At 29.1% G+C, this 12,396-nt stretch overlaps 2 protein-coding genes across 5 annotated transcripts in view; both read left to right on the top strand.

The window, feature by feature from the left end:
- The first annotated feature begins 43 nt into the window (after nucleotides 1-43).
- On the top strand, nucleotides 44-3,343 carry LOC123005831 (transmembrane protein 184C). Its single transcript, XM_044399825.1, has 8 exons — nucleotides 44-386; nucleotides 470-506; nucleotides 553-755; nucleotides 808-882; nucleotides 931-1,137; nucleotides 1,185-1,284; nucleotides 2,522-2,693; nucleotides 2,745-3,343. Exons 1-8 carry the CDS (start codon nucleotides 124-126, stop codon nucleotides 2,954-2,956), a joined length of 1,269 nt encoding a protein of 422 aa, XP_044255760.1. The 5' UTR covers nucleotides 44-123; the 3' UTR covers nucleotides 2,957-3,343.
- A 3,250-nt stretch (nucleotides 3,344-6,593) lies between these two features.
- The window catches only part of LOC123005832 (outer dense fiber protein 3), an 8,339-nt gene continuing 2,536 nt past the window's right edge, over nucleotides 6,594-12,396 (top strand). Inside the window, exons 1-7 of one of the 4 annotated variants that reach the window (XM_044399829.1) lie at nucleotides 6,594-6,765; nucleotides 9,869-9,980; nucleotides 10,293-10,421; nucleotides 10,470-10,646; nucleotides 10,881-10,973; nucleotides 11,041-11,148; nucleotides 11,283-11,390. In XM_044399829.1, coding sequence (XP_044255764.1) covers nucleotides 9,872-9,980; nucleotides 10,293-10,421; nucleotides 10,470-10,646; nucleotides 10,881-10,973; nucleotides 11,041-11,148; nucleotides 11,283-11,390 — 724 coding nt within the window. In that variant the 5' untranslated portion in view covers nucleotides 6,594-6,765; nucleotides 9,869-9,871. The remainder of the gene's footprint in view (nucleotides 6,766-9,868; nucleotides 9,981-10,292; nucleotides 10,422-10,469; nucleotides 10,647-10,880; nucleotides 10,974-11,040; nucleotides 11,149-11,282; nucleotides 11,391-12,396) is intronic. The other 3 variants (XM_044399827.1, XM_044399828.1, XM_044399830.1) reach the window with 3 other exon arrangements.

Below are 12,396 nucleotides of genomic sequence, written 5' to 3'. Positions count from 1 at the left end.
GTCCGACCCTGTCGCTATTGCTTCAACTCCCCTCCAGATGTCGCACCTCCTCTAGTCAAAATCTGTCAAGTGTCAAAAGTGCCATAACAAAAAAGTGTCAAAAATGTGAAATGTTTTTCGAAAATGCCGTTCGAAATTTGTTTTAATTGTTTAGCCCGGTGGAGATTATGGATAAGGCCATTGGTTATTTGTATTTACGCTTTAGCAGCTCTTGTTTTTGTGCCTTTATTCTTAGTGAAATCGTTGGAGGATGGGTTTAACAAACGAGATCAGGAAATTTTGATTGCTGGAATATTCGTTTGGGTTGCTATTCCTTTATCTTTGTGGGAAATTATTCAGCATGTTATACATTACACCCAGCCTAAATTACAAAAACATATCATCAGGTAATACTGCTCTGAACAAATCGTAATTGATTGTGAAGAGCTTATCAGTTTAGTTTACTATTGACGCATTTATTTTATTTTAGGATACTGTGGATGGTTCCGATATATGCGATCAATGCAGTAAGTTTTCAACAAGTGTAAAAGTTTATGATGACAAGTCTTGTAGTGGTTGGGTCTTATTTACCCCAAGCAGTCCGTATATGTAGACAGTTTAAGAGAATGCTATGAGGCTTATGTAATATACAATTTTATGAGATTTTTGTTGAATTATTTAAACATGGAAATGGATTTAGAAGCAAGTTTGGAACTGAAACCTCAAGTCAAACACATTTTCCCACTGTGTTGTTTACCTGATTGGGAAATGGGAAGGTAAAACAACCGAATTAGTCTAATTCAAATATTCTTTTTATACAATTTTTAGAGAATTTGTCCACATTTGCAAACACGGAATTCTCCAGTACACAGTTGTTAGGCCTCTAACCACTGCCATTTCTTTGTATGTTTTACTCAGTTGTGTGTCTTTACTAAATGTGTAATTTGTTAGTATTTGCAAAGTGTCTGGTGTTTACGGCGACGGCGAATTTAAGGGAAATGTAGCTTTCCCATATTTGATTGCTGTTAACAACATATCACAGTTTATGGCCATGTACTGTTTAGTAATGTTTTATAAAGCTAACATAGCAGAACTGAGACCAATGAAACCATTACCAAAGTTTTTGTGTATTAAGGCTGTCGTTTTCTTCTCATTTTTGTAAGTTGTTATGATGAAACTACTCACTTTAAAGTAATGTTTTGTAGTCAAGGCGTTCTTATAGATATGTTAGTTTATACAAATGTGATCACACCAAATTCCAAAGATTCAACAGATGATGGCTTAAGCTTATCAACGCGTTTGCAAGTAGGTTTGATTTCACAGGGCGACAAAAAAAGTCATGTCGTGACAACTTGACAAATTTTATATCATTTTGTTCGTCTCAGTGAGACAAATCAAATGCACTAAAAAAAATTTCAAAAAATCCACACACTTTGAACTAAATGGTTTTTTTTTTCTAATTTAAATGAATTTAAAATACTTTAACTTTAAGAAATCATTATTCAATAACTATTAGACCGATTTCCTTTAAATAAAGACCATTTTAAAGGGATGGCCTTGCTCTTTAGAATGATATAAAATTTGAAATTGAATATTGGCAAACTTTTCTTCGACCAGTGTTCGAAGAAGTTCGAAGTAATCTAAGAAAAACCCTGCGAGTAATTTTTTTTTCTTTGTTACCATCGTGTAGAGCATTTTTTATTAGTAAGAATCCAATTTTTTTAAATAATATACCGAATAGTTTTTAAAATATGATTTTTTGAAGTTAAGGTTTGCTTGCCCTTATATTTAAGGCTCGTGCCTTAAACTTCTAGATCCTCTTTGCTCAATGATCAGTGGTCATTTTTACAACAAAAAAACTCTTTATTTGCTTTAATTAGTACGCATGTACTTTTTACTTGTTTTAAGTAAACAAACAGTTTTTGTTTATTGTAATTAAAACACAGAAGGTGCAATTGACCATTTTTAAACAAAAGAAGAGTCTTATAATAAACTTAAAAAAATGCAATTTTAAGTAAGATTAACATGCATTTCTCCTATATGACACAATACCTGAACCACAGATTAGCAAGCAACTAATCTGTGCCTGAACTTCAAAAAATCATATCTTAAAAACTATTCGGTATATTATTTAAAAAATTTAGATTACAACTAATAAAGAGATGTCCTACACGATGATAATGATGAAAAAAAAAATACTCGTAGGGTTTTTCTTAGATTATTTCGATTTACTTCGAACTTTTTCGAGTATTGTTCGAAGAAAAGTTTGCCAATATTCAATTTCAATTTTCATAACATTCTAAAGGGCAAGTCCATGCCTTTAGAATGGTCTTTATTTGAAGGAAATCGGCCTAATAGTTATTGAGTAATGATTTTTTAAAGTAAAAGTATTTTAAATTCATTTAAATTAGAAAAAAAATTAGTTCAAAGTGTGTGGACTTTTTAATTTTTTTTTTAGTGCATTTGATTTGTCACAACGTGACTTTTTTTTGTCGCCCTGTATTTGCATTATCTGTGGCATAAATTTTATGAAAAAATTTAGGATTTTTTGATCTGCATTGAAATGTGTATGGCTTCAATAGCACACCATTACAGTTTCTCTTATGAGCCGTATGCAAGGTCTGGCTTGAATCAGTCTTGTTGTCAGGCTTTTCTTGCTATGTGGGACGTTTCAGATGTCCACAGAGATATACAAGAACATTTGGGGATTGTCAGTGAGTATTTTGAACACTACATGTTGAATAGATACAGACATAATATTTCAGGTAGTTCAATAAGTCGGAGGATCAGGGGACGTAGCATGTACACTATTCCAAGGGGCGATAATGAATATGCGAACTTAGTGTCACCACAGCAAGGAGCTGTGAGTGCGCCAACATCAGGGTTTTATCAAAATAATTATGACGAAGTTTTTGTGAATTATGGAGCAGTGGATTCTAGTCAGTCAATAAAAAATGATAGTAAAGCGAGATTGTAACTGGTTTTTTACTGGTTTTGATACGTGTTATACGCCTATAGCATTTATATTCTTTTACAAAGTAAACATTGTTATTTTATGTACTTTATTCATATGTCTAGTATAAGTTTATCATCGTTGTAATTGTGATATGTGTAGATAGTCCGGTTTTCTTTTGCACCAAGTGCAGAACTAGATTTCTCTTTCAGATTTTGTTAAATATCAAAAGAAATCTTCAATTTTGAACACCTGTAATTTAACTTTTATGGAGATTTGAATTTTAAAGTTCTGTGATTGTTAGGTATCAAATTTTATGAGTTGGTGTTACTGCAATTATATTAATTTGATGTTTAATAGAGTGTACCTTTATTGCAGTTATTTTGAAATAAAAAAAAATAAATATAGTTATACTTGCGTTTTTATTGTGATTTGTGACTGAAACCGGATTCAAAGAGTACCAAATTCGTATTTATTAAAAAAAAGAGTTTTAAAAAAAATCCGTGAAAATTTGAAACAACCATTTTAGGTCACTTTATTTTTATAACATAATAAGTTTAAGTTCGAGTAATATTTTTTTGAAAATTTATTTTATTGCCCTTTAGCAGTTGTGTTAGTTGCAAACAGGTTAAATTTGACCTTGACTACCCACTAATTCCGAGCAAGGTTTGTAACTCCTCACTTTATCTAATACATTTTAACCATTTTCTGAAATACGCGAGTTTTACCTACTTTAAATTTTATAAGTCAATTTTAAAATAAGTGTTCTCATTATTGGTGCTTCGTTAGCTAATGTCAAAATATAATTTCATGATATTGATGCCTTAATGGTTTAATTTTCAATCTATATATGGATGGCTTATGCTTTTCCAAATTGTGTGACTCATGGTCCAGCCTACCACAGTTTCATTGACATCATGATTGCGCCCACAAGATTTTATATTGGTTGATCTTGATCGCCAGTAATTTGAAACATGTGTTACAGGTCTTTAACTTGAGTGTACACCGTTAAAATTTAAACTCAGTATAAAAAATGTAGCAAATTCTACATATTGGAAAATGAAATCATAAAATTTTGTTCCAATGTTATCAATGGCGAGAGAGTTTATTGTTTATTCAATTATATATTTAATTTAATCGTTTTAAGCCAAGAAAACACATTTGAAATTTGATTTTTTTTGTTGATTTTCCAAGGTATTACGAAAATTCAGTCAGTTTATAATTCGTTTAAGTTGCTGAGAACAAATCATGGTCATATACGCCCCACGACGTCGCAACTGCGTTTTTTGAGATGAAATAGGTCACAAACCTTGATTTCTGTGTAAAAGAAGAATCTGAGTTACAACTTAAACTTACTCTTAATACAGAAAAAACATCAACAATGAAAGATTGGCGCCAAATTGGCACAAAGTGTAGGTAATTATTTAATTAACCAGGAAAATACCGCAAAATTATTTGAAATATCTTAATTCTGCTACACAATTTTTTTCTTGATAATTGTAGTACTTTTAAATTAAATAAACATGTTTAGTTTTTTAAATAAGCAATTTAACAACCATTCCTTAAAGAAAATTATGCATTGATAAGATGAAGTTGACAAAAAACAAATTATTATTAATGTAATACATTTTTTAGATAAACTGTTTTCCAAAATTAAATTAAGTAACAATTTTTGTACGAAATAGGTTTTTTCTATTTTAAACTTGATTTTATGTAAAACAATAATATTTTAAATGATTTATAAAAATTAATAACTTACCTATTTTTATTTTCTGAAATTTTTAATTTTTAAGTTTTTGACCTCGAAACAAATAAGATTTGAATCAGTTTATACAAGATTTGTCAAACTATTATGTGGAAATTATAATTTTTTATTGTTTTTCAATTTTTTGTCAATGTTTGTTAAATAATTTAACTTGACGTTTGCAATTGCAAAAAATGGCAACTTAATTCGAATTAGTTTAATTCTGAATTAAATTTTAATTTCGCTTTCGGTAAACTGGTTTCTAAAAGAATTTATCTTGAAACTACGACTAGTTTACAATCCGAAATTTACGATCATACCTGCTTGCGGTTAGAAGCGACTGGTTTATTGAGGCGTCATTTTCACTTTGTTCGACTGTACATACATACCGGAACTTTGCAACAAGCACTAAATGCAACTAATAAGGTATACATTTGCATAATTAATTATTGTTATTAGAGTAGGTACTTTAAAAAAATACAGTGTCCTAAGTCTAATATTAGAAATAAATATTTCAAGTTAGGTAGGTAAAAAATTTTTCTATACATACCAGGTGAATAAAAAGTATGGAACCAAACATTTTTTGCTTAAACTATTTATTTTTTGAAAAAACTAATTGATGAGTGATAAAGTACTATAAAAATGTGATAATTTAACAAGAATAAAATTTTTCGAAATTTCCTTTTTAAGGATTACAACTATCGGCTTTATATTTTATTTTTTCAAAAAAAATTTTACACATAAATTGCAATTTTCACAAAAAAAAATCGCATAACTCAAAAACAAAACAAAATTTCGTTCTGAAAATACGATCACATTTTTTATATTACTTTAATTTATATTAATTATTATTTGCTGGAGGCAAATGATTAAAAATAAAACCGCTTGGTTCCTACTTTATATTCACCCTGTATAGAGTAATAATAAACGGAAAGATACTCGTAATTAGGTAGGTACACTTTAATTTGATGCTTTGATATGGTTTGTTTTTGACGTATGTAGGTGAGATTCCACAAACTAATTTTAAAAAATAAATTTAATATCTATGATAAATTGTCTTTAATTTTTTTAATACAAATTGTTAGAATTAATTAGTAAAAAATGCTTGAAACGATTATTGGTAATTTTCGTTTTAATTGGTGATTAAGCCATAATTCTACTTGACAAAAGAAAATGATCTGCCAAGCGAAATCTTGCAAAGAGCAATCTGTTAGAACGTCATAAAAATCTAATATGCTTCCGCTCTATTGTCAACAATAATTTATCAAAATTCCTAAATTTTTAATACTGAAATGTTAATTATTCAGAATTTATACAACTTTTCATTATTCTACGTTAACACTTATTGTTCCAAAAACAAGGGAAGTTTATTACTAGTTCATTAAAAAAAAATTTTTTTTTTCGAAAACTTTGTTGTCATTTTATATTTTAGTGTTATTATTAAAAAATCTATCGAAATGGCTAAAATTTAGGGGTTTCTAAAAAAACAAGTGGATAATTGTGATTTTTTTAGAGAAAATATTTTTAGTTTTAATATAATTATTTCATAATTTTGCCGCTCATTGTCGGTATTTTTGTACAGAACAGAGGCCAGTTACGTAATATCCTCCCAATACAACAATTCTGAATTTATTTCATTTTATACTTTTACACAAAAACTTGTTATTTCCAATATTTATTTAAACTAAGGAATTGTTATGTTCTCAAAATGATCAATGAATAGCATTACACAAATTCGCAAACTGTTGATTTGAATCAGATATCAGCTCTCTCCAGTGCAGTGGTTCAACATAATTTCCTTGCAGCACCATAAAAAACATGACGTAGGCAATGTAAAAGAACCATTTCAAAACTTACCATAGACATAAATGGTCATCAATACGATCGCTTGTTGTCCTCTAAATCCACCTCTCTGCTAATTTCTCCGGAGTGCCGTCTACCTTTTCTTATGGTGGGGACCTTTACATAAGCAGTTTTGAAGATTTTGAATTAAAACGTGATTAAAACTAGTACAGGATCTGTGTTCGGGGTTGAGTGTTCGCCTTGACATATTTATTATTCGGATAAAATTTCCCACAACACAATAAAAGTAAGTGCCGTTTTACGTAATCGTTAGTTTAATGTACGTAAGTACTTGTTTTTTAAGACTTACCAAAAAAAACTTTAAAAAAAAGTAAAATTTAAAGCACACCAAAGTACAAATTTATTGGGGGTTTATTTTAAGGTTTTTGGTTTTCTTTTTGAAAGTTAATTTTTATATTATAGTTTATTTAGCAAAATAATTAAAATTCCAATATGCCAACAAATTAGTTTAGCTTTCCTGAAAGCTCTTTATTTGGTTATAAATTTTAAACGACGTATTGATCGATTCCTCGCATGCAATCACTGAAGTCATGATTATTTTCCATCCTCGTCTACCTTATATACTTGCTGAAACAACATTTGCTAAGGATTTTAGCGGGCTGGGATATAAAATAGAAAGATATGGTACCTGGCACCTATATTCCAAACTGCAGATATTTCGCCCAATAATATAGAACGCGACTAGATTTTTCTAGATACCTACATTTTTTGAATAATGCTCTAGTGTTGAGTGTGCTTAATTATAAACAGAACGTGTCATGACGGCACCGGTTGTAAATCAGTGAGTATTTGATTAGATTATTTTTCCTCGGCATTTTTTAGTGAAAGTATTGTCATAGTGTTATAGCATTTAAAATTTAGATAAATATTAGCATAACTTGTTGAGCGATGACTCAGTTCTTGTATGTATAATTCTGACACCTGTATATCGTTATTAATGTTTTACATAAAATCATTTTTATTTATGTATAATGTTTGCTATTTTTAGCGCTTACGGTTTAATTTTTTCGTCCGCGGAGAGTGAAATTATGATCACATGGAAAAAATTTATTTATTTTATGTATTAAATGATGTTATCTCCAATTTTTGGCAAATATGGTATGCAAATTCGACCTTTATTTTTACACCAAAGTGATCCCAATAAATACATAAAAATTACTTTCATTACCTTCATGATGTTTCACCTTCACCTAATTTTTACAACAGACAAATGAACACCCGTATGTTTATTCAAAATAGTATGAATCACACAATTTCTAAATCAGTGTAAAAATTTTGATACTATCTTTTCAGTGAAAACAGAGATGAAACTGTGAATACGATATTTTACATGTGATGACTTTATTTTCTGATTTTATCGAAAAAATCAATTCCTTGTGAATGGTTTTGTTAATTTTGTTTTTCATTTTTCACATTTTTGTTTAAATCATTTAGTAAAGGTTTTCGACAGGGTGATTGTCTTAAAAAATTAGAAAATCGCCAGACAATTTTTATTTCCAGAGGGATACATTTTAGTGTACTTTTGAAATTTGTAGTATCTACCCTTTTAGTAATACAGACAACCCCTTTAAAATTTTAAATCGCACAACCCCCTTTATGATACCTCAAATAAAAGGTATTTTGACCAGGAATTTGGCTGTGTGTTTTTTTCAATTTTGTTTGATTTTTATAAGGTTACATTAGGTACATGTAATAATACCTTTAATACGTTTTTTTCATATTTTCTTTACGTCAATTTGTCGCTGAAACATCTGACATTAAATGAAAAAAGATCCTTTTGTCTTTGATCACCGATATCTCAGTAACCAATGACTACACAGAGAATTTAAGGGTTGTGTCAAAAACTGGAATAAATGTCTTATAAGATCCTTTTATGATTTTTAAGAAAATATTTTTTTCTCCCTCAACCTGGATTTAAATAAAAGAGAAAAAAGTAACTTTTTGGTTGTTTTAGTAAATCTAACGCATATTCACTAATATTGATGGGGAGACTTATGTTTTAAGGTGTTTTTACAGTTGAATATACCTCTCATAGTCTCGTAAATTTTTAAATCGATCCATCACACCGTTTTCTCGGACAAATTGATCAAAGTTTTACAAAAGAATTAAAGGAATAATTGCACATATTTTTTCTGAACATTGTCAAAATGAATAAAAACAATTGTTTTCAGCTGTTTTTTACAATTTTGCATTATTTAAATTTAAAAAAAAATCAAAAGAAATTAAAAAAAATATTTTTGATTTTTTTTAAATTAGTCAGTATTGTTTCTTGATTTTTTTACAAATTTGAAAACTAAAACTTTTTTATGAATGTTTTTTTCAAAAATTAAGCATGAATGTTTTTACGGATTTTCAAAAAAAAATCAAAAAAACATTAGTCTTCTCATCAATATTAGTGAATACGCGGTAGATTTACTAAAACAACGCAAAAAGTTACTTTTAAATCTATGTTGAGAGTGAAAAAAAAAATTTTTTCAAAAAATTATAAAAGAATCTTGTAAGATATTTATCCCAGGTTTTAACACTATTCTTGTGGTCATTGGTTGCTGAGCAAAAGGATCCTTTTTCATTTAAAGTTATATATCTCAGCGACAAATTGACGTAAAGAGATTATGATAAAAGCATATTAAAGGTGAACGAACATGCTATCCGACCAATACATTGACTTAACCAAAAAAATCCCGACGTCCGTGGATCAAAAACAAAAAAAATTAGAATTTTTTTCTCACGATATTACTTAGGATTGCGTGGTAACTGTAGCACAGAAAACAATTTTGCCCAAAAATTTCAAAACTAGAAACTTAAAGCTTCCAAATGTTTTTTAATCTAGATACGCCAATTTTTAGCCTTTAAAAAACCACCAAAAATTTTGGAAAAAATTTTGGAAAAATTTTTGTTCCTTTAATTTTTTTGTATAAAATGCAGAAAACAAAGGTAACGCTTTATTTTTAAACTAAAATTAAACTGACCTTTTCTGTTTTGAAAATACAACACTCCAAAAACAATAAGTATACGAAAAAAAATTAAAGGTATTCAAAATGGTCAAGTGGCTTCTGCGTAACATAAATAAAAATACTCAAAACTCAAACAAAACACACAACCGAATTCCTGGTCAAAATACTTTTTATCTGAGGTATCACAAAGGAGGTGGTGCTATTTAAAATTTTGATAAATTTGTTTGTAATACAAAAAGGCTACAACTTTAAAAAAAAATACACTAAAAAAGGTGTCCCCCTGTAAATAAAAATTGATTTTAATTTTTGATTATTTTTCTGCGATGTTTAAAAAATATATATTTGGTTCTTCAATAATTTTTCTGTTTATTAAAGAAAATGGGAGGATTTACTCAGCGTCCATGGACTCCAACCAAACGACGTGGCCCAATAGCCGCAGAATATAATAGTCCAGGCCCAGCGTGTGTGTCTCTTCCTTCATACATAGGTACTGTTTCATAAAAAATATTCATTTTCGAATGTATTTTTTCGAACTTGAAACATAAATATTTAATAGGAACGCCAAAAAAAGAATGAGAATCTGTCCATGTGGGCAGGATGTGGACTGTAATCAGTTCCTGTTTTAGAAATCCTACGAGTAGAAACTTCTAGAAATTAAAAGTATAATTTGTGTTGAACGCCAACATACTCATACAGTCCTCATTTTCTCGAAACTGTTCAATATATGTTATTATATAAAAGTAGAACTAATTAAAAAGAAACATTTGTGACACACATGTAAATCCCACACATTTTTCAGGTAAAAGAACATCGGAGTCAAAAAGTGGGCGAGCACCGGCTTTTAGTTTTGGTGCTAGACATAATGGCAAAATTGACAGCATCGGACCTGGTCCAGGTCAATATAACGTAACTGGTCTTAGTGCAAAAGGTAATAACTGAAAAAATTGCTGAAATGTTCACTGTTGAAAATTTTCAGGAAAAGACACACCTCCTGCCGTTAGTTTGCACGGTCGTCCTAAAGATGCCAAACCTGAAAATTTTCCCGCCCCAGGGGACTATGATCCTGACAAAGCTGAAAAAGTCATTCACGACAATGCACCTCGATATACTTTTGGTTTAAAAACAAATGTCGAAAAACCGTTGGACACACCAGGTAGGCGGGGAAATTTCTTTCCTCACTGTAGCTTAATTATTATTTTTAATTAAAAAGTCCTTAATCTCTATTAATTGTTAATTGATTTAATCTAATGCGTAATATATTGATTGCAATTTAGGTAATAGGCGGGTTAAATGGATAATGGTACAGTATAAAATTAAATTTAATTAATTAAATAATGACTAATTGTCATAGATTGTGGTTAAAGGTTATTTAAAATTGTTAACACAGCACCTAACGCCTATAAACCACTTCAGAGGTCGAAAGCTCATCGCTATTCCTTTGGGAAAAGAACACCTTTGTATAGGTTATCAGATACTCCGGGTTAGTTTTTTACTTTATTTGCTTTATTTTAGTTTTTCCCATGTTAACTTACCATTATTATTTTTAGCACCCAATGTTTACAATGTACCAGAATCAGAAAAAAAATTGCATGAACATTCCCCAAAATATAGTTTCGGTCTTAAAACTCCAATTGAAAAACCATCGGACACACCGGGTTAGTTTCAATTTTCTTCTCTTTTCGTAAAGACCATTACAAATTATCTCATTTTTTTGAATATCTTTACTAACTTTTCAACCACACCTATATTTATGTTATTTTGTAAATAACTGTTAATATTTGCACTTTAGCGCCCAATGTTTACAACGTACCAACGGCCGACAAGGTTTTACATGAAAATTCTCCCAAATACACTTTTGGATGCAAAGTTCAATTGGAAAAGCCTTCGGAAACACCCGGTTCGTTTAATGTTACTAATTATTAGTTAACCGAAAGAGATAATTTGGATTATTGGTAAAACACGTTCATGCAAATCTGTGTAAAATACTTCTTCAATCTTTTTCAAGTATTTAATTAAATTCAAAAAATTACAATATTCTACACTACTCCAAAAAATTAAAGGAACAAAAATTTTTCCCAAATTTTTTGGTGACTTTTGAAAGGCTGTAATTCATCTTAAAGTTGTCGTATTTTCAAGTTTCTACACCTTTTCCAAGTGGAATTTAGAAAGCGTAAGATATTTATTATATTATATATTTCAGAAAGCGTAAATTGAAATTCAGATTAGTCAATTGTATTTCAGAAAGTGTTTGTCATTTGTAATTGAGAATTCGTCAATTGTAATTCAGAATTCGTTATTTTCATTTGAAAATTACATTATCAAAATATTTTTGAAAATAAAATATCTTATTTATTTTGTAAAATACCAAGTTTATGTAATTCTTTAATTCTGAAAATAAAATAATTCGTGTTTATGTGTAACTTCATTTTCAGATCACAGTAAGTTACAACTGATATTTTCTGGATTACATGTAACATGAAATTGAATTTATTTACTGTTCTGAATTCCATGTAATTGTTTCTAAATTACAATTAACACTTTTTGAAAGACAATTGACTAATCTAAATTTTAATTTACGCTTTCTGAAACTAAATTGACTAATCCGAATTACATGTGATGGTTCCTGAATTATACTTGAAAAAGGTGTAGTTTTGAGATCTTTTGGCAAATTTTTTTTTACGGTTACCACGCAATCCTAAGTAATATCGTGAGAAAAAAATTCTTGTTTTTGTTTTTGATCTAGGGACGTCGGGATTTCTTTTAGTTAAGTCAATTCATAGGCCGGATGTTATTTTATTTTTATTTGTACTTTTTTTTACAATTTTGCATTAGTTATTTCTTAAAAATAAAAAAAATTGAAATTGCTTTTGATTTTTTTTAAATTTGTAAAAACATTCAAGAAA

This window comes from Tribolium madens, unplaced genomic scaffold (genome assembly GCF_015345945.1).
Source record: "Tribolium madens isolate multiple individuals breed KSU strain unplaced genomic scaffold, Tmad_KSU_1.1 Scaffold_20;HRSCAF=117;Tcas5.2_LG4, whole genome shotgun sequence".
Classification (NCBI taxonomy): Eukaryota; Metazoa; Arthropoda; class Insecta; order Coleoptera; family Tenebrionidae; genus Tribolium; species Tribolium madens.
Note: the sequence above shows the minus strand (reverse complement) of the source record. Positions and strands in the feature narration are given on the sequence as shown.